Genomic DNA, 22,250 nt, shown 5'->3' on the forward strand with positions numbered 1-22,250 from the left:
ATGACCCCTGGGAAAAGACCAAAATTTTGCACAGTTTCCATTATGGATCCAAATTATCTTTATTAACGTGTAGTTCAACAGGGACAAATATAAAACTAGATGTAAACTCTAGAGGCACACTTCTTATGCTTAAAGCTCTGACACAGTTTAAGCCAGAAACATATGTGCAATTCAACTGCTAGCATAAAACCACAACATCAATACAATTCAAACGCACAACGTTAAGTTAACAGGGTAGACTTTGTCATGTTGCTGAAACCAAGCCACGAACCAGTTTTTAAGTCAGCCATCTATTGTTTTAATGGAACAATCAATTTAAGAGCGCACTTCAAAAGTCAACGTCAAAAGAATGTAAAATATCCTATGGGAAAATGTTCTTTACTTCATATTTCCTGCTACATTTATTGATGCAATAGGGGGATGAATGAAGGTGGGGTTTGCATAACCACGTAGTTGAGTCCATACTGGCTCAGTTTCCCATCACTTCCTCTAGTCCAACCATTGGCATTCTTTATTTATTTGTACACTATGTTATGGGGTCATCTGGCCCTTTACTGACATGAGAGTATCCTTTTTATCTCAGGTCTGCTTCTGTTTTCCTTATTGCCACATAAAAATTCAAGTCGTATATTCTTCTGCTATACCACATTATATTAAGCATTGCAACGTTTCCATTTTACAGGGATGCAAGAAAGAAAAACAACCAGTCATGCTTCTCAATAATAATGATAAAAAGAGAAGCATTGTCCCTTTAGGTGAATATTGTTTCTCTCTCGACGTCACGAACACAAGCAAAAACCCTGGCACTAAAATTCTGAGAGGCTGCCGGCTTCTTCGGCAGTTATCCAGACAATCAGAGAGAGCTTCCCAATGGCTTGATGGCAAAGAATCTGGCTGCCAATGCAGGAGACACAGGAGATACGGGTTCCATCCCTGGGTTGGGAAGATCCCCTGGAGGAGGAAATGGCAACTCACTCCAGTATTCTCACCTGGAAAATTCCATGGACAGAGGAGCCTGGCAGGCTGCAGTTTACGAGGTCACAAAGAGTAGGACGTGACTGAGCAAGCATGCATTCAATCAGAATAATTCCATAGGAATTTTTTGGAAGACAGACCTCAAATATTAAAAAAATTCTAGTAGAGAATTTACAGATTCCTGAGATTATATGCAATCTCTCCCCACAACCACCAAGGACCAACACATGTAGCCAACCTTGAAGACAAAGTATTATGGAGTTTCTGGATTTGGCCATAACTGTAATAGCAGAGAAGGCATTGACCACATCTGCTAATTCTACCATTTGAAAAAGAGAATGACATTTTGGATTGTATTAGAAAATTAAGCCTTTATTGCCAATTTTGTTGCTAGGTAATTGGTGGAAAATTACCAACGAACAAGTGGTAAAGGTATTTGAGACACTTCTAGTGATAGTCTCGTCTTTACCCTTTTTTGCTTCATTCATTTCAGTTTCTTCCTTCCTTTCCGTTCTTCCCAGATGAATGTATGCATTGCAGTGGAGAAAACTATGAGGGCAAGATTGCCAAGACCACGTCTGGACGTGACTGCCAGGCTTGGGACTCTCAGAGCCCACATGCCCACGGATACATTCCTTCCAAGTAAGTCTCCCTGGCAGTGAAATTGGATGTTTAAGCCTCTGCAATGCTATGGGTAATTCAATATTATCTAGGTTTTTTAGCATTCCTCAAAAAGTGAACACACCCAATGTTTTTGAATTTCAAAGTTTGCATTTTCCTACGTGACTGCAAAAGAAGTATACATTCTTTTTTAAAATTTATTTATTTTTTTAAGTTTTGGTAATCACTATTATTTTTTTAATTTTATTTTTTAAACTTTACATAATTGTATTAGTTTTGAAGGAGAATTGCTTTGTAGAATTTTTCTGTTTTCTGTCAAGCCTCAACATGAATCAGCCATAGGTATACATACATCCCCTCCCTTAGAAGTATACATTCTTACTAGTTAAAATGTGCTCCATGGAAGACTGCTGTCACCTAAGCGTTTGTTAGAAATGCAGAATCTCATCCCCACTGAGTCTACATTTGCACTGTAACCAGATTCCTGGCTAATTTGTAGGTTAAATGTAAGAAATATAGATATATGCATCTATACACATACAATATACACATCTCACCTGTGTGCTTTCCAAATATTGCCCTCCTCTTTGTATTCCTTTCTTTTTCTTCATGCTGATGAGATTCAGAGCTTCCTACCCTGTGATCTGTGGGTGGGCTTTAGGGTGTTGTGAATCCCTCAATATTTTATGTGTGTTTATACCAGTGTATTTTTATGGGATGGAGGATCCCTAACTTTCACTAGCTACTCAAAGAGGGTCATGAATCTATAGTAGAAAAAAGAGTCCCTGATCTAGAAAGTAATGGTGGGGATAAATTTCTGCATCTCCTATTTTATATTAATTGTACTTAAAACACCTCCCTCTCTATAGCTGCTTCTGGTCATTCTCTTCATTTTTTGATGACTACAGGATTATAATGGGGGTTGTAAAAACTTGCAGGAAAAGAGACTAAGTCACAGATTCCAGTGTGGAAAACAGCTCCCCTGCGTGTCTGTACCTCCTGCTTCAAATAGCTGTCTTAAATCACTGCTGCTGTTATTTTCTTTCCCCTACTGTACTCCAAAGAAGAAACACAGTGAAGGCCTCCAGCCTCAGAATTGGTTAAATTTACTTCCCAGAAACTGGAAGAAGATTGCCTAAGCCACTGCAGGTTGCTCTGCCCATCCTGACGAAGCATTTACAGTCTCAGGAAGGGACGTGAAATGAGCCCGGAGGGACACGAGGCGTGGCGTTCATCTCACAGGCTCTGTCACTCGGTCCCTGCTGCTGGGGTACTCCCTGGCCTGCACACAGGGACATAGCTTATCTGTGCCCGTTTCTACAAGTTTAAAGATTAGCAGGCTCAGAACCGGGTAGACTAGAAGGACCATTCCTTTAACCTATGAAGACACCAACTTCTAGGCTGCACTGTTTACTCAAGAACTCTCTCTAGCCAGTGAGTACTTTGTATTTTAAAAATTGCTATTAATTGCCGCTGACTCATTGAAGTTGGCTGACATAAGTTTTCCAGATGGCGCAAATGACCAAGTTGATCCTGTTCCATGATTGTGGCACATGTAGACTGTTAGAAAATCAATCCTTGGAACACTCAGCTGATCTTTCTTATGAGATGGTCCTCACACCGAGAATAACCTTCATCCGGTCACCTCCCTGGGTGCCTGACTGTGCCTAGCACACAGCGGCTGCTCAGTATTTGCTCATTTGAAATGATTCTCATCTGTGAAGGTCAATGTTCAGTGCTGTTAAAGTCCTTCTCGCACCTTCAGATTTCCAAGCAAGAATCTGAAGATGAACTACTGCCGTAATCCTGATGGGGAGCCCCGCCCATGGTGTTTCACCACCGACCCCCAAAAGCGCTGGGAATTCTGTGACATCCCGAGATGTAGTAAGTATGGTTCTGACCCAGTCCTCAGGGACCTTCACCTGTTCTCTCGGAATCAAGAGCGCTGTGCCTGGAAAGTGCCCCACAAGTCCTATGGGATGTGATTACTCTTTTAAAACAGTTTATTGGTTACTATGTGTAATTGATGAGAGCATCTATTTTTTATGTTTTTTTGGGGGGGGGTCCTCTTTTGCCTCTTCTGAGTACAGATGAATGTAGGCTTTTGGGAGTGATCTCTGGTACCCTCCCGTTCTCTAGTGCTAAAGGCAAATCAGACCCACAGCTTCTGGTACCTGGATTTCATTATCAACCAGTGAAGTGAAACTCAGTCGTGTCCGACTCTGGATGGTAGCCTACCAGGCTCCTCCATCCATGGGATTTTCCAGGCAAGTGTACTGGAGTGGGCTGCTGTTTCCTTCTCTAGGGGATCTTCCCAAACCAGGGATTGAACCCGGGTCTCCTGCATTGCAGACAGATGCTTTACCGAGTTCTTTCTAATTGTAAGCAAAGTGCTGTCTCAGGACGTACAGTTTTTCCGTGTGGCCAGCTTGGGAGGCAGTGGCAGGAGAAGAGAGGTCTGGGGGAGAAGATGAAATGGCAGACCTGGCGGGAATGACTTGTAAAAAGCAGTTTTATCATATTTTCCTTCTATAAGGATTTGAAGCAAGGCGCTGAACAAGGACGGTTGAGACTGTTAACAGGACTCAGTGGGTCCTGAGATCTGGCTTCCTATTCTTCACTCAGACGGTCAGGCTAGAGTGACTAACGGGACTCAGTACTCCCCTTATGAACATCAGTTTCTCTTTCAGTCTCTTTTTCCCTTGAGGCTTTCCTTCTTTAAATTGACGTGTAGTTGATTTCCAATACTGTCTCAGTTTCAGGTGTATAGCAAAGTGATTTGGTTATACGCATGTATGCATGTATCTGTATTCTCTTCCCCCCGACTCTTCTCTATCATAGTTTATTACATGATATTGAATATACTTCCGTGTGCTATACAGTAAATCTTTGTTTATCTGTTTTATGTATGACAGTGTGTCTTAAGAATTTGATTTCTCACTGCATACCCTTTTCCTTGGAGACACTATTTTCTTTCTTCCCATGGACTCCCTCTGTTGTTTGTGGAATACTCGGAGTCAGTCAGTTATGTGTACTTAATGAATCATTTATTCTTCAGAAAGGAAGCTGGTTCATTGGCACATGTGCAGATTTGGGGTAGGATACGACACAGTTGAGCCTCACCGTGTGGGTTGAACTGAGACTATAGAAAACAGAGAATACAGAAAGAAGCACTTACTCCAAGGGTCTTGTCCCTGGAGGGGTTTTTCATAAGCTGCTGCTGCTGCTAAGTCGCTTCAGTTGTCTCCGACTCTGTGCGACCCCACAGACGGCAGCCCACCAGGCTCCGCCGTCCCTGGGATTCTCCAGGCAAGAACACTGGAGTGGGTTGCCATTTCCTTCTCCAATGCATGAAAGTGAAAAGGGAAAGTGAAGTCACTCAGTCATGTCTGACTCTTCGCGACCCCATGGACTGCAGCCTACCAGGCTCCTCTGTCCATGGGATTTGCCGGGCAAGAGTACTGGAGTGGGGTGCCATTGCCTTCTCTGTTTTCATAAGAGGGTCTCATAAACATCGATTCTACCACATCGGCTTCTTCTGAAAAATGATAAACGACATTCAAATGCAGGATTCTGGAAGGATGAGAGGAAAAGAAGACAGACTGACACTCTCTGCCTCCAACTCCCGTAACTTCCACCTGTGCCTTCTTTACGTAGAAGCACTCACTGTAACATATCTTCCCCATTTAAGCCACACCCCCACCATCTTCTGGGCCGAAGTATCAGTGTCTGAAGGGAACCGGCAGAAACTACGGAGGGACGGTGGCCGTCACCACGTCCGGGCACACGTGTCAGCGCTGGAGCGAGCAGACGCCCCACAAACACAACAGGACCCCAGAAAACTTTCCCTGCAAGTGAGTCTGCTCTGGTTTCATTTCCTTGTCAAGGAAAGGAATGAACCATTCCATCCTTGTCATGGGATGGACAGCAAGATCCCACTGACGTGCCTGGGTTTTAGTGACAATAGGAACCTCGGCTTAAAGCTTTTGGGAATGAAAACTGGTCAAGTCACTTGCAAGGGAAGTGACATTTAGCACTGGTTTCCCTAGAAAACTGGTTCTCAAAGTGTGGTTTCCTGGGCCTGCAGCATCAATAGCATCAGGAAGTTTGTTAGAAATGCAAATTCTGGGAGACCTTCTTGTCCATCTACTAAATCAGTGACCTTGGAGTGGGTTTTAGCAAGGTTTTGCATGAAATGTACAGTAAGGTTTGAGAACACAAATTCGAGGGCTATGATATACGCTTTAGGAGGCAGGAACAGTGTAGAAAACACCCATTGCGTGTCCAGCATGTAGCACAGTGCCTGAGGCACAGTGAAAGATCTATTTTGCTTCATGATAAACAGTCAAGGAATATATTTGAATCATTCACCCAAGAGAAGCATCCTGCCATAATTCTACGGACTCCCACTCAGCTTAAGTTTCCACCCATTATTCAGTTGGTATAGTTCTAGAGAATTAGCTGGACACACCGCCAGTATCACCATTAAGAAGTATGTGCGTACTTTGTTATTTCTTTAGCCTTTTGGAAAGCCAAACTCACATCCCTTCTTTTTCAGAAACTTGGAGGAAAACTACTGTCGTAACCCTAATGGGGAGAAAGCCCCATGGTGCTATACAACCAACAGCGAAGTGAGGTGGGAATACTGCACAATCCCGTCCTGCGAGTCCTCTCCGTTATCCACGGAACGTATGGATGTCCCAGGTAAGAAGGGCCATGGGAGCTTACTGAGGGCGCCATTGCTCTGTATTTTTGTATTCCAGAAGCATCACAGTAGCTTTGGAAATGGTTTCATTGTGTTGTGGTCAGAGAACATGCCTTACGATTTCATTTATTCTATTTTTTTAAATTTATTTTTAATTGGAGGATAATTGCTTTACGATATTGTGTTGGCTTCTGCCATACAACAGTGTGAATCAACCATGAGTATACCTATGTCCCCTCTGTCCTGACCCTCCTCCCCGACTCCTCTAGGTTGTCACAGAGTACTGTGTTGAGCAACCTGTTAGATAGCAGCTTCCCATTAGCTATGTATTTTACATTCACTTTAAATTTGTTGAGGCTCATTTTATGGTTCAGAATAAAGTCGTCTTGGTGAATGCTTTACATGCTCCTGAAAAGAATCTGGCTTCTGTTGTTGTGTAGTGTTCTACAAACGCCGACAAGGTCAAGCTGGTTAGTCTTGTTTGACTTTCCTGAATCCTTGTTAATTTTCTATCTCCTTTTCTGTTGATTACTGAGAGATGATCGGTGATGTTAGGTGTGCATTCGTCTATCTCTTTCCAGTTTTGTGTTTGCTTTATCTATTCTGGAACTCCTTGTCAGGCACAGACACACTTTGGATCCTTGTCTTTGCAAACAAATGACCCCGTTTATCATTCTGTAATCTCTCTCCATGTCTCTAGAAATAGTCCTTGTTCTAAAGGCTACTTTTGCTGATATGAATAGAGCCATTGCAGCTCCATTTGTACTAGAGTTTGGATGATGTCTTTTTTTCTCAGTCTTTTGAGATGTTTAGACCATTTACATTTAATGTCATATTGTTAACATGGTTGGATTTAAATCTACCATCAATTTAGTTATTTCTACTTGTTATTTCTACTTGTTATTTCTATTAGTTATTTCTACTTGTTATTTCTATTAGTTATTTCTACTTGAATTTTGTTCCTTTTATCTTTCTCTGCCTCTGATTTAATTGAGTTTTTTGTATTGCCTTTTATTATCTCATTTTACTATCTATTTAATGTTTACAATATACCCATTTAACTTACATTTTACCTACAAATAATATTATTTTACTTGATGTATAATGTAAGAAACTTACAACATTGCAATATTTACTCTGTCCCAAAATATCATGCTATTGTTCTGAGTTTACATCTATTATTTTAGAAGTCTCACAATAAATTGATACTATTTTTGCCCTGAAGAATCAGTCATTTTTTAAAGCAATTAGAAAGAAAAATAGTATTATATTTATATTTATTTATTTATTTCTACCATTTCTTCTGTGCTTCATCTCTTTGTGTTGGTTCTCCAATTTCCATGTGATGGCATGTTCTTCCTGTAAAAAACTTAACCTTTTCCATTTTTTATAGTACAAGTCTGTTGATGATGAAGTCTTTTAGCGTCTGTATGTCGGTTCATAGTAGGAAGAGTCTTCATACTGCCTTTAGTTTTAAAAAACAATTTTTGTTGGGTATAGAATTCTGGGTGGACAATTTTTCCCCTTTACCACTTTAAAGATGTCACTCCATTGCCATCTGTTTTGAATAGCTTCTGATGGAAATCTGTGTTTCTCTGTATTTAGTATTTCTTTTTTCTCTGGTTGCCTTTAAGACTTTCTCTCATTTTCAGTTTTCAGCAGTTGATTACAGTGCATCTAAGTGAGTCTATTTGTTTACTTAGATATTTATGGTGCTTTTCCTACTTGAAGCTCTCTGAGCTTCTTGTGTTTGTGGATTATTGATTTTCATTACTTTTGTAAAATTCTTAGCATCAGTGCTCAAATATTTCCTTTCTCCTGCTCTCTCTCTCTGTTTTCCTTTTTGGGACTTCAATCACCCAAATGTTAGATCATGTCATGCTGTCTCATATCTCTTATATGCTGGTTCTATTTCTTTCCCCACTCTTTTTTTTCCCTTTGTGTGTTAATTCAGATAATATTTATCAATCTGTTTTCAAGTTCACTGATTATTTACTCTGTTTTGTTCAGTCTGTTAATCAGCCCATCAAAGGAATTTTTCATCTCTGATAACATGGTTTTTATTTCTAGTGTTTACATTTGATCATTTTATTATTTTTTTAAAAAATGGTTTCCATCTTTGCTGACATTCTTCATCTATCAATGCACATTGTTGACCAGTATGGTATCTACTACAAAATCCATCAACATATTAATCATAATTACCTTATAATCAGAGTTCCAAAGAATAGCAAGAAGACATAAGAAAGTCTTCCTCAGCAATCAGTGCAAAAGAATAGAGGAAAACAACAGAATGGGAAAGACTAGAGATCTCTTCAAGAAAATTAGAGATACCAAAGGAACATTTCATGCAAAGATGGGCACAATAAAGGACAGAAATGGTATGGACCTAACAGAATCAGAAGATATTAAGAAGAGATGGCAAGAATACACAGAAGAACTGTACAAAAAAGATCTTCATGACCTGGATAATCATGCTGGTGTGATCACTCACCTAGAGCCAGATATCCTGGAATGTGAGGTCAAGTGGGCCTTAGAAAGCATCACTACGAACAAAGTTAGTGGAGGTGATGGAATTCCAGTTGAGCTATTTCAAATCCTGAAAGATGATGCTGTGAAAGTGCTGCACTCAATATGCCAGCAAATTTGGAAAACTCAGCAGTGGCCACAGGACTGGAAAAGGTCAGTTTTCATTCCAATCCTGAATAAAGGCAATGCCAAAGAATGCTCAAACTACTGCACAATTGCACTCATGTTACACGCTAGTAAAGTAATGCTCAAAATTCTCCAAGCCAGGCTTCAGCAATATGTGAACCGTGAACTTCCTGATGTTCAAGCTGGTTTTAGAAAAGGCAGAGGAACCAGAAATCAAATTGCCAACATCCGCTGGATCATGGAAAAAGCAAGAGAGTTCCAGAAAAACGTCTATTTCTGCTTTATTGACTATGCCAAAGCCTTTGATTGTGTGGATCACAATAAACTGTAGAAAATTCTGAAAGAGATGGGAATACCAGACCACCTGACCTGCCTCTTGAGAAATTTGTATGCAGGTCAGGAAGCAACAGTTAGAACTGGACATGGAACAACAGACTGGTTCCAAATAGGAAAAGGAGTACGTCAAGGCTGTATGTTGTCCCCCTGCTTATTTAACTTATATGCAGAGTCCATCATGAGAAACGCTGGGCTGGAAGAAGCACAAGCTGGAATCAAGATTGCTGGGAGAAATATCAATAACCTCAGATATGCAGATGATACCACCCTTATGGCAGAAAGTGAAGAGGAACTAAAAAGCCTCTTGATGAAGGTGAAAGAGGAGAGTGAAAAAGTTGGCTTAAAGCTCAACATTCAGAAAACGAAGATCATGGCATCTGGTCCTATCACTTCATGGAAAATAGATGGGGACACAGTGGAAACAGTGTCAGACTTTATTTTTTGGGGGTCCAAAATCACTGCAGATGGTGACTGCAGCCATGAAACTAAAAGATGCTTACTCCTTGGAAGAAAAGTTATGACCAACCTAGATAGCATATTGAAAAGCAGAGACATTACTTTGCCAACAAAGATCCTTCTAGTCAAGGCTATGGTTTTTCCAGTGGTCATGTACGGATGTGAGAGTTGGACTGTGAAGAAAGCTGAGCACCGAAGAATCGATGCTTTTGAACTGTGGTGTTGGAGAAGACTCGTGAGAGTCCCTTGGACTGCAAGGAGATCCAACCAGTCCATTCTGGGATTTCTTTGGAAGGAATGATGCTAAAGCTGAAACTCCAGTACTTTGGCCACCTCATGCGAAGAGTTGACTCATTGGAAAAGACTCTGATGCTGGGAGGGATTGGGGGCAGGAGGAGAAGGGGACGACAGAGGATGAGATGGCTGGATGGCATCACTGACTCGATGGACGTGAGTCTGAGTGAACTCCGGGAGTTGGTGATGGACAGGGAGGCCTGGCGTGCTGCGATTCATGGGGTCGCAAAGAGTTGGACACGACTGAGCGACTGAACTGAACTGAACCTTATAACCTCAATCTGATAATCCCACATCTCTGGGTGGCTCTGATAGCCATGAAATTAAAAGATGCTTACTCCTTGGAAGGAAAGTTATGACCAACCTAGACAGCATATTAAAAAGCAGAGATATTACTTTGTCAACAAAGGTCCATCTAGTTAAGGCTATGGTTTTTCCAGTAGTCATGTATGGATGTGAGAGTTGGACTATAAAGAAAGCTGAGCACTGAAGAATTGATGCTTTTGAACTGTGTTGCTGGAGAAGACTCTTGAGAGTCCCTTGGACTGCAAGGAGATCCAACCAGTCCTTCCTAAAGGAGATCAGTCCTGAGTGTTCATTGGAAGGATTGATGTTGAGGCTGAAACTCCAATACTTTGGCCACATGATGCGAAGAGCTGACTCATTTGAACAGACCGTGATGCTGGGAAAGATTGAGGGCAGGAGAAAGGGATGACAGAGGATGAGATGGTTGGATGGCATCACTGACTCAATGGACATGAGTTTGGATAAACTCCGGGAGTTGGTGTTGGACAGGGAGGCCTGGTATGCTGCTGTTCTTGGAGTCCCAAAGAGTTAGACATGACTGAGCAACAGAACTGAACTGAACTGAATTTATAATCTCAATCTGATAATCCCACATCTCTGGGTGGCTCTGAGTCTGGCTCTGTTGATTATTTCACTCACCTGTGGCTTTTTCCCCCTGTTTTTGTGTGTGTTTGTGTGTGTGTCTTGTAATTTTTAATCAATGCTTGGACTTACTTGTAGAGAAACAATAGCTATTGAAGCAACTTTTATTTACACTTTGAAATGGGCAGCCTTCTTTTATCAATATGCTATGTGGGTAATTGAATTAATATCATGAGCAGATAAAAGGAATTTTGGTTTTGTTGCTGCTTTTCCCTATGTGAACCGTAGGTTTCAAATCCCCCCAGTAGTGAGGTGCAGTCACCTTGTATCTAGAGTTGGGTCTGGGGTGCTCAAGAGCTTTCTCAGTATTCTTAATCCCTTCTCAACTTTTAGTAATCAGTAATGCCTGCACCACAGAGGTGGGGGGCACTCCACACTTTTAACCTGACCCTACTGATAGACTACGTTTCTTGTTACTCAGTGCTAAGTTTTTGCTGGGGGTAGGCATTCTCTGTCTTCTTGGTCTGCTCTCAGCCTTAGATGCTGGGCACCTGGTGCTATGCTGTACTTAGTCGCTCAGTCATGTCCGACTCTTTGCGACCCCGTGGACTGCAGCCCACCAAGCTCCTCTGTCCATGGGGCTTCTCCAGGCAAGAATACTGCAGTGGGTTGCCATGGCTTCCTCCAGGAGATGTTCCCAACCCAGGGATCAAACCCAGGTCTCCCGCACTGCAGGTGGATTCTTTACCATCTGAGCACCTGGCAATATTTCTCAATATTCTTGCCCCTTCTTCCCATGGAACTAAACTCTAAGTTGTATCTGTGTTGAGTCCTGAGTGGAAGAATAGGAGACTTCTGCTTTGTGTTGGTGAAGTATCCTGGCACAGTAGAATTTTCTGCCCCTATTCCAGGGCCCTACCCCTCCCTGAGAAGCAACTGGTCTTTGCCTGAGTCCCGGAGGTAGGACCATTTCCCGCAGCAGCTGAAGGCTTTGGCTTTGCATAAGCAAAGAGTCTGGGGAAAATGCAGAAGGTTTCCATGTCTTGCTCACTGGTACGCAGTCACCACATGCAGCCTCTACCAAATGAAGTGTGTCTTTCTGAAGACCTGCCGAGTTTTCATGAACACCCAGTGGAGGTCCATAAAAGAGAGCTTGCACATGAGTGCAAGGTCCAGTTACAAGCAGTCTGCCCTGCTTATTTTTTCCCCCCAAGTTTTAAATTAACTATTTACCCAAAAGTTAGGTCATTAAAGTCTTAGAATGTTCTGGATCTATTGTTTTCTTTGCATGTCCATCTGCCTCCCAATATGTAAAAAGACGGCGGTGTTTACTCCCAGAGAGGATATTCTGTTTGTGTAATAAGTTATTTCACACGTTTCTCTGTTCCAGTCATTATTTACTGATTTCTTCTCTTTCAATTTCAGTACCACCCGAACAAACTCCTGTGCCTCAGGACTGCTACCATGGTAACGGGCAGAGTTATCGAGGCACGTCATCCACTACTGTCACGGGAAGGAAATGCCAGTCGTGGTCATCGATGACACCACACAGGCATCAGAAGACCCCAGAAAGCTACCCAAATGCGTATGTCTTTGATTTTCAACCGGTAGAGGAGAACCGCCAGCTTCAGTTTCCATTTAAAGGGTTATGCTCGAAACTGAGAAGGAAATGGCAACCCACTCCAGTATTCTTGCCTGGAGAATCCCGTGGACAGGGCAGCCTGGTGGGCTGCTATCTATGGGGTTGCAGAGTCGGACATGACTGAAGCGACTTAGCATGCATGCATGCATTGGAGAAGGAAATGGCAACCCACTCCAGTACTCTTGCCTGGAGAATCCCCGGGACAGAGGAGCCTGGTGGGCTGCTGTCTATGGGGCTGCACAGAGTCGGATATGACTGACGCAACTTAGCAGCAGCAGCAGCTAGAAATTAATGTCTTAGGACCAAATTTCCTTTGGCTCCAGAGAATGAGACAAAATGTCTCAGGCAACTTGCTTTTGTGCAAAATTTCTGAAAGAAGAGAAGCCAGAGGCTGTCTCTCTTTCCTGAGTAGTGTTTCAGAAGCAGGGTGGGATAGACAGAGGGGCTGAGGTCCTACTAGTAGAAAGCTCAAAAGCACAGATAATCGAAGGCTTAGAAATAGGATCATCCCATAGCTCTTGCTTACAGAGCAGTGTCGTCTTTCAGCCATGGAATTTTATCATTTCGTCTTCCAACTCCTGAAGTGGTTTGTGTTTGCCATTGGGTAATAAATGTAAATATTTATCACCACTGGGTGATCTGTGTATCACCCGACCTGTATAGACATATTGGGTCCTGAGCACTAGTGGTCTTAAGGAATGTGAACGACCAGAGCATTAAGAGCAAAAGCAGGAAGGCAGGTTAGAGTCAGAAAGCACACAGATACTGATACGCACAATGGACATCAGTGGACAAGTCAGTGGGCAAAATAGTGGACAAGATTCGGACTAATCAGACCAGTTTTTCTGTGACACATGGCTGTAAAAATATGGAAAAATTTCACATGATGGACAATAGGCAGCATAGGACTGTGACTTTTCAGAAAGGAAAATAAATTAGATTGAACTTACAATGACCCTGGTTTTCTTCCTGGAGATACTTAGGGAAGAAAGTATCTCCTTGGACTGCAGTGCAAGGAAATGGAGCCAGGGCAGACCACAGCAGTCTTGCTAATCTGAGGAGACAGAGACCGGAGTTGGGGCTTAGTGAGGCAGCTTGGATTGAGTAGGCTGGGTAATCTTGAGAAAGGATCTGTGCAGAGAAGGTGCTTTGGAAATACGTATGGAGTTCTCCTGAAGTCTTTGGCTGAATGCAAAGCTACACACGTTGCAGGGAGAGATTCTGCAGTGAACAAAGAACAGGGAACCATGAGATAAATGAAGATTATAGATCTCCCAGGGCACTAGAAGACTCTGTGTTTGCAGAGTTGAGATTCTTATGAGTCAGAGAGGAGAAACCTCAGGGGACACCTTGACCATTCAGTAAGGAATCCAGAAAAGTCTCGTTTATCAGTTGTTGTTGTTGTTGAGTCGTGTCCAACTCTTTGCGATCCCAAGGACTGTAGCCCACCAGGCTTCTCTGTCCATGTATCGGTAGGGTTAGTGTATTCCTTGGATAAAGTCTATTCTAAAAACATCTGAGCAAAGATCAAAAGTAATCCTAAAAGGATCAAAATGATCTCCAGGTAAATTAACTGCCTGCCAGAGGAAAACGCAAAGGTCTTGAGAGGACAATACCAAATGATTCCAGTAAGAAGACAAGTTAATAAAAATGGACAAAAGACTTCAACCATTTAAAAGATGTTCCACAGGGAAAGATATGCAAATGGTCAATAAGAACCTGAAAAAATGTTCAACATTTTAGCCATCACAGAAGCAAGAATTATAATCACAGAGCTGCTGCTGCTCAATCGCTCAGTCATGTCCGACTCTTTGTGACTCTGTGGACTGTAGCCAGCAGGCTCCTCTGTCCATGGGATTCTCCCAGCAAGAATGCTGCAGTGGGTTGCCATGCCCTCTTCTAGGGGATCTTCCCAAACCAGGGATGGAACCTGTGTCTCCTGCATTGCAGGCACCTTCTTATACCACTGAGCCACCAGGGAAGCCCCTATAACCGCAATGAGATACTACCAAATACCCAATGGCAATGACTGTTACTAAAAAGACAAACAGTAAGAAGTGGTTCTAAGGATAGAGCAGGGACAGCTATCATACCTGATTGTTTCGGTGTGTGTGCCGAGTCACGTCCCGCTCTGGGACCCCATGGACTGTAGCCTGTCCAGTTCCTCCGTTCATGGAATTTCCCAGGCAAGAATGCTGGAGTGGGTTGCCTTTCCTTCTTCAGGGGATCTTCCCGACTCAGGGATCAAATCCACGTCTCTTACATCTATGAAAAGATCTACCAGAAAGTTCTTATCAGCTTTATTACTAAAATAACCCCAAACTGGAAGCCACTTCAGTGGTCACCAATAAGAACATGAATAACCGGTAAGATACTTATACCATGGAATACTATTCAGAAATAAAAAGGAACAAGCTACCGATACCCTCAAATTGCATGGGTAAAAGCTCAAAAATACTGAAAGAAGGGTATATCCTTGCATGAGTCCATTCATATGAAGTTCTGGAGTAGAACTCGATAGTATTTGCCTCCAGGGGAAGGGCAGCCAAGACTGAGCAGTGACCCAAGGGAGGTTTCTGGGGGTGATGGACGTATTCTCTGTCACAGCAGGAGTGTGGGTTATGTAGGTGTGTGTGTTCATCAAAACTCGTCCATCAAAGTACCTTTACAGAAAAAAGAGAGCAGGAGCCTGTTTCCTGTGATAAGCCTTTCTAACACATCCAGTTGCTTGGAAACCTGCTGATGGGCTTCCTCAAATTGTGGACCGGGGTCTGAGATGGTCACTTGTCTATAGTCCCCACAGATACACTGTTGGATTCCCATAGAACATTGGATGTTCCAAGTGATCTCATGAGTCACAGAGTGCGGTTCTGTGTTCCAAAGGGGAGTCTAAGGCTGAGACTTCTGAGAAGCTGGGGCAGAGTCCTTGGGAGGCCCCAGGGGTCCAAGCTGCCCAGTGAGCCCCAGGTCCCTTCTCTGCTATGTCCTTAGCCAGTTGCTTCTGACTCAGCTCCCGTAGAAGCCCTGGTCTACCCAGACGTCCCCCTTCCTCCCTTTGGCCCCACTCTCCTTTAGTCACATCCCTCTTCCCTCCATCCCTGAGCGGCTGCAGGTAGACGAGCCCGGGGCTTCTTCCTGCGTGCCCCAGAATGCATCCTCTAGAAACCTCATCCAGCTAGTTTTCCAGAAGGCTGCCACAAGCCTTCCGAACCCCCAACCCACTTGATCTGCCTATGCTATTTACAGTAATATTACTGCCATGAGTTTTTGTTTCATTGTAAAATACAGTAGGGCTTTCCAGGTGGCTCTAGTGGGAAAGAATCCGCCTGCCATTGCAAGAGACTGGAGTTCGATCCCTGGGTCAGGAAGATCCCTGGAGTAGGAAATGGCACCCCACTCCAGTATTTTTGCCTAGAAAGTTCCATGGACAGAGGAGCCTGGTGGGCTACAGTCCATAGGGCTCCTAAAAGTGGGACTACAACTGAACACACACACACACACACAATACACTATGAGTAAACAGACTAAGAGGGTTGACCTGGGAATATCATCCTCTTGTATGTCTTTTCTGCCTTGGATAAATATGTTTTGGTTCCAATTTCCATAGCCCTACTCACATAGAAGAAAAAGCCAGAGGTATAGATATATTTGTTTGTACACAAAAAATGTAAAATATGTGCTTCAAAATCTATATTGGTTATCCCTGGGGAATTTATTTAACACTTCCAGGGAAAGGAAAACATTCTGATACTTTTTCTTATACATGTATATATATATATGATCTGTTTTTGTGTGCAGCATGTATTACTTTTGATTATTTTTATTTTTATTTTTTTTTAATTTTATTTTATTTTTAAACTTTACAAAATTGTATTAGTTTTGCCAAATATCAAAATGAATCCGCCACAGGTATACATGTGTTCCCCATCCTGAACCCTCCTCCCTCCTCCCTCCCCATGATTATTTTTAAATAAAAATTATAACCTACTTTAAAAAACTCACCCAGTTCTTTAGAAATTGAGGACCATCTGTGCCTGTGACATTATAATAATAATTGGCACCTTTGGTAACTTGGGCTTCCCTTGTGGCTCAGCTGGTAAAGAACCCACCTGCAATGCAGGAGACCTGGGTTTGATCCTTGGGTTGGAAAGATCCCCTGGAGAAGGGAAAGGCTACCCACTCCAGTATTCTGGCCTGGAGAATTCCGTGGACTGTGTAGTCCAGGGGGTCACAAAGAGTTGGACACGACTGAGCGACTTTCACTTTCACTTTGGTACCTTAATGGAAATATTCCAGCCACTTTGTTGTAACAAAATTCAGAGGGTGCTGGGGTGCCCCTGAAGATTCGCTCACCTCTCATGACCTCTATTGCTGTGGAATTTACAGCGGCTTGACAATGAACTACTGCAGAAATCCAGATGCCGATAAGAGCCCCTGGTGTTATACCACCGATCCGAGAGTCAGATGGGAGTTCTGCAACCTGAAGAAATGTTCAGGAACGCCAGAGCAGGTGCCTGCGGCTCCCCAAGCCCCAAGCATAGAGAACCCTCCTGAAGCAGGTAAGAAGTCTGTGGCCAGACATCTGTGTACTCGGGTAGAGAGATGATAAGAGGTGGAGAGTCTTCCCGAGGCAGAGGCTTCATTGCTGCGGGGGGACTGGAGTGCTGGCTGAGTCTGTGATGGGGAAGGCTGCTTCAGGGTATCATTTGGGGAAGCCAGAGCTGCTCTTGCTGGCCTGATGGGGGTGGGCATGTCTTTAGGAGTTGAAAACTAATGGAATGAACTTGTGGACCCAGCGGGGGAAGGAGAGGGTAGGACGAATTGAGCAAGTAGCATTGACATATATACACTATTACGTGTGAAATAGATAACTAGTGGCAAGATGCTTACAATATAATATATGCATATAACACAGGGAGCCCACCCTGGTGTTCTGTGATGACCTCGAGAGATGGGACAGGAGGGGAGTTGTTGTTTGTTCTTTCAGTTGCTCAGTCATGTCCCAACTCTTTGTGACCCCATGGACTGTAGCACGCCAGGCTCCTATGTCCGTGGGATTCTCCAGGCAAGAATACTGGAGTGGGTTGCCATTTCCTTCTCCAAGGGAGGGGGGAGGAAGGCTTAAAAGGGAGGATATATATATATATATATATATATATATATATATATATATATATAAAATCATGATTGATTCACATTGTTACATGGCAGAAATCAACACAACATTGAAAAGTAATTATCCTTCAATTAAAAAAAAAAGAAAAGTAATTGGCTGTGAGGGATGGATACAGTTTTGAGCCTGGATGGATTGAGAGGTTGATGATGGTGGCTGAGGTGGGACACTCTAGAAAAGCGAATCTCTGCCTTTTGCATGGAGGGGTAGAAAGGACTGATTTGGTTTTGGATGTACAGAGTTAGGAGGGCTAGGAAGACTGTCAATGATCATCTCCAACAAAGGCTTGGAGAGAAGCGGACATGCAGCTCCAAGCGTCTGGGGCCCTGAGGATAAACATGTCATCCAAGGTGGGAGGCAAAGGATAACCAGGCTCTTCTCCACCTCCCTGGCCCTTTGCCCGCGTGTCACCCCGTGTGCTGAGCCTCTGGTTCTGTGGCTGTCAGGTGGCAGGAGTGCTCGGTCCTCCGACAGGGTGAGGTCACAGAGGGGACCGACTCTTCCCTTGCCCTGGCATGGAAGCTCAGTGGTTTCTGGCTTGTCTGACCACTTTTGGGTAATCCAAGATCAGACAGAAATGATTACAGTGAGGACTTGGTTTCAAGTTGAGACCCCCTCTCCTTCCGGAGGGGGACTTGGCTCCTCTGAGATGCTGGAGAACCTTACTGGCTGCTCCCTACTGCCCCCCTGTACACCTGCATAGGACCAGCTCATCTCTGCCCCCCTTTCCTGGTGAGACTTTGGGTGCCATGGCCCAGCTGGGGATCCCTCTTGATGAGACTCAGGTGGGATGGACCTGAGTCCATCCCACATCACATGGACTCAGGTGGTCCTCCCACGTGACGCCCCACATGTGGTCGTGGGCAACTCACACAGCCTGTTCCTGGCACACACTGGAGGTGGCCCAGCACTGCCTGCTCCTTGGGCATGGGGCCAGCTGGCCCAGCTTTTGCTGTCTGGATTTTCCAAGTGCTCATCAGAGCACTGTGCACTGGGTCCCCATATGTAACACTTAACAAGGGCTCAAGCCTCATCCCCAAGGCGCGAGGTGAGGGAGGAATTTGGGGAAGGGACCTCTAGCCACCTCTTTCTTACCTCTTTCATCCCAGAAGGTGGCAGAGCTCTGGCCAAAATAATATACTTTTATGAAATCCTTTTCCATCTGCTCTCTTCGTTGAGAGTGAGTTATTCAAGGATCATCTCACATTTCGTAGAGGCATCTGTTACCTCTCAGTCTGTTATAAAACTGAGTATCTAAGTATCCCGGCCAAAGGTCCCATTCCAACACCCGGACTTGTGATTCCTTCTGAGACAAGAGCATCTCTGGCGACTTGTTAAAAAAGTCGTCAGGGCTCACTGAAGCCCCCAGCGCTCCTGTGTTCCAAAGGACGTGACCACAGCCGGTCCTGAGAGACGCCGAGTGCTACCACATTTGCTCCTTGTCACCGGGTCAGTGTGGGACAGGTGACACCATTCCCTCTTCCCTCCAGACTGCATGATCGGGACGGGCAAAAGCTACCGCGGCAAGAAGGCCACTACGGTGGCCGGCATCCCCTGCCAGGCGTGGGCGGCCCAGGAGCCCCACCAACACAGCATCTTCACTCCAGAAACAAACCCACGGTCAGGGCTGGAGAAAAACGTAAGCCACTTTGATTTGGACTTTGTGTTGCCTTTTTTTTACCAGCCTTCGCAAACCGAATTGAACCTCTGCTCCAGAGAGGCTGCCTGACTGAGCGTTGGTGTGGGGTGGGGAGGGGACACAAGAGGGTTCAGGGGACCGAACCTGTGATCCAACAGCCTCAGCGTGGTGGGTACAGTTAGCCAGCCAACCCGCTAGCTTCTTATCTCTTTCATTTGTGACACTTCCCGCCTGCTTTCGTGTTTCCTGTGTTTGTCCTCTAGGTCCCCGTGATCAAAGATGACCTTCATGACACTGTAGTTGGATGTTCCTAGAAAAAAAAATTGGATGGGCCATCAGGACTCTGCTAGGATTTCCCCTACACTCACACAGTCTCTGAAGGGTTTCCTTTGGGGGGCGGTCTTGCCATGGCTGACCCACAGAGGGTGCCTGGGCCAGGGGAATAAACAATTCCGAAGCAACGGTGAACAAGTCATCGGGCAGAAGACTGACCTGAATGAGGGCCTGTCCCACGACCACAGTCCTCTCTTGCTGGGTGGCTATGGGCCCTGCAGACACAGGCTGCAGGGGAGGCCCCTTTATATAATCTCCACCCCAAGAGCCCTCAGGGTCTATACCCCTTCTCCAAGCTCCTTTTGAACAAGGAGACGTGACCGATGGCATTCTATGAGTCAGAGGCTTTGTAAGCACCCTGAAAAGTGACTCTGCCCACTTCTCTGCCAAAGAAACACAACCTTTCATCTTCTAAGGACAGAAATGAAATTGATGTCTGTGCCTCCTGTCACCTTCTCTGCCGTGCCCTGCCCTGGCATGCACCCTCCCCCAGACACTTTCCTGTTTTTCCAGTACTGCCGTAATCCTGACGGTGATGTCAACGGGCCCTGGTGCTACACCACGAACCCAAGGAAGCTTTTTGACTACTGTGATGTCCCTCAGTGTGGTAAGCTGCTGTCTCCTTTGGAAGGAAATGGCTTTTAAATAAATGCGGTGTCACCTGGTCTCTGATCTGCAAGACACAAGTGTGGGTCGAGCACTTCTGGGCAGGAGAGGGTCCCCTCTCCCCCAGAGCCCTCTTTTCATCCTGGGCCTCTTGAATCAGTCCTACTCGTGGCCCCCATTTTTAGGCACTCCCCTCCTCCAATACTTTAAATAAAATACATACAAAATCCTCCCCAAGAGCAAGTTCAGAGGTGATCTCTTTAGCCTCCAGGGGGTTCCACTGACCTTTCCAATGTCTGGGGCAGGATGCCTGAAAAACAAATTCAGAGTCACCCAGACGGGAAACTCTCTCCTTCAGCAGCTGAGAAGTAAGAGAGAAAACAGAGACAGCAGGAAATAAACATATAGCATCTATTGTAAACCTATATACTGTCATCCTAAGAATTTAATGAACATGGCTCCTTATTAAGGCCCGACATTTCCTTATCCTAAGATGACATATTAACCATGCATTCGCCAGACAACGTAGAGAAAGCTTGCTTGAATTCTTTCCCTGTTTCTCAGACTTTTCTGGGGAGTGAGAAGCTTGGATCACAGAAAGGGGAGTTGACCTTTGTTCTGAAAAGTCTGGGCTAACAAGTCCAGGGATAGGTTTGGAGAACACTGCAAAGGGCTTTGATTCGGACCCTGTTTTACTCTCCGCTGACTTTCCGTCTTTGCAGAGGGATTCTGTCCTGATTCTTGATAATCAGCCTGGACTTCTTTGCACAGTTTGATGGCTTGTGTTTGTGCCTGCCACGTGGCGGGACAGGCTGGAGGGGAGAAGGTGCGGCTGCAAGGTCACTGAAGTCCATGTCCAGAGGTGGTTTGGGAGGCAGCTTGGGCAAGGGGTTGAGAGCACGGGGCCACTGTCAGGCTTTGCTTCGGGGCCACTCATGCCTAGGGCAGGGCGAGGAGGGCGAAGCCAGGGTGAAGGAAAGATTCTCCTTGGCCACTGTCGCCGTGCTCCCTGGGCTGAGGGGGAGCATGTAGTGGCCTGCTTCTCCACTGTGTGCTTTCTCAGTTCTCCAGACGCTGCCTCGGTGGACCCCCTACCTGAGGGCCCCCAGTGGGGTTTGTGCCTCCCTTTCTGCTCCTCCCTCCCACCCTTCAGCTTTCTGGAACCCCCACTGCCTCTTGGGGTGCGGGCTCGCTGACTTGGACAGGGTGCCTATCTGGCACAGTTGCCTTTAAGTTGTATATGACACCTTCCTGCCCTGGGCTTTATAGCTGTGCCAGGGAGTCATGCCCCTCTGATGCCCACAGAAAGGGACCTACAGTAATATCCCAGGGGCAGCCCTCGGCCACCAGCAGATGCTACAGGCTTCTTGAGTGTCAGGAGGCTTGGGGATCCTTCTGCAGGAAATGGGTGTCAACAAACAGACCACGTGCTCTGATCACATGGCCACATCATGATGAAGTTGGGGACCGCACACTGGGACAGTCCTTTCTCCACCCTTTCCTCTTTCGTCCATCTCTTAATAACCTGGTTCTTTTCCATCCTTGACTTGGGTGAGGGTACCAGAATTGTTCAGTTTAGTTCAGTCACTCAGTCGTGTCTGACTCCTTGCGACCCCATGGACTGCAGCATACCAGGCTTCCCTGTCCATCACCTACTCCTGGAGCTTACCCAAACATGCCCATCGAGTCGGTGATGCCATCCAACCATCTCATCCTCTGTCATCCCCATCTCATCCTGCCTTCTATCTTTCCCAGCATGAGTGTCTTTTCTAATGAGTCAGTTTTTCATATCAGGTGACCGAAGTATTGGAGCTTCAGCTTCAGCATCAGTCCTTCCAATGAATATTCAGGGTTGATTTCCTTTAGGATTGACTGGTTTGATCTCCTTGCTGTCCAGGGAACTCTTAAGAGTCTTCTCCAACACCAC

The 22,250-nt window shown here is 44.8% G+C and overlaps 1 protein-coding gene across 1 annotated transcript in view; it reads left to right on the plus strand.

Moving 5' to 3' along the window:
• PLG (plasminogen) overlaps positions 1-22,250 on the plus strand; it is a 47,842-nt gene that overhangs the window by 13,408 nt on the left and 12,184 nt on the right. Inside the window, exons 6-13 of the mRNA XM_025294313.3 lie at positions 1,497-1,617; positions 3,362-3,480; positions 5,288-5,450; positions 6,155-6,300; positions 12,356-12,515; positions 16,959-17,131; positions 19,236-19,384; positions 20,231-20,324. Coding sequence (XP_025150098.3) covers positions 1,497-1,617; positions 3,362-3,480; positions 5,288-5,450; positions 6,155-6,300; positions 12,356-12,515; positions 16,959-17,131; positions 19,236-19,384; positions 20,231-20,324 — 1,125 coding nt within the window. The remainder of the gene's footprint in view (positions 1-1,496; positions 1,618-3,361; positions 3,481-5,287; positions 5,451-6,154; positions 6,301-12,355; positions 12,516-16,958; positions 17,132-19,235; positions 19,385-20,230; positions 20,325-22,250) is intronic.

The sequence above is a fragment of the Bubalus bubalis genome, chromosome 10 (assembly GCF_019923935.1).
Source record: "Bubalus bubalis isolate 160015118507 breed Murrah chromosome 10, NDDB_SH_1, whole genome shotgun sequence".
NCBI lineage: Eukaryota > Metazoa > Chordata > Mammalia > Artiodactyla > Bovidae > Bubalus > Bubalus bubalis.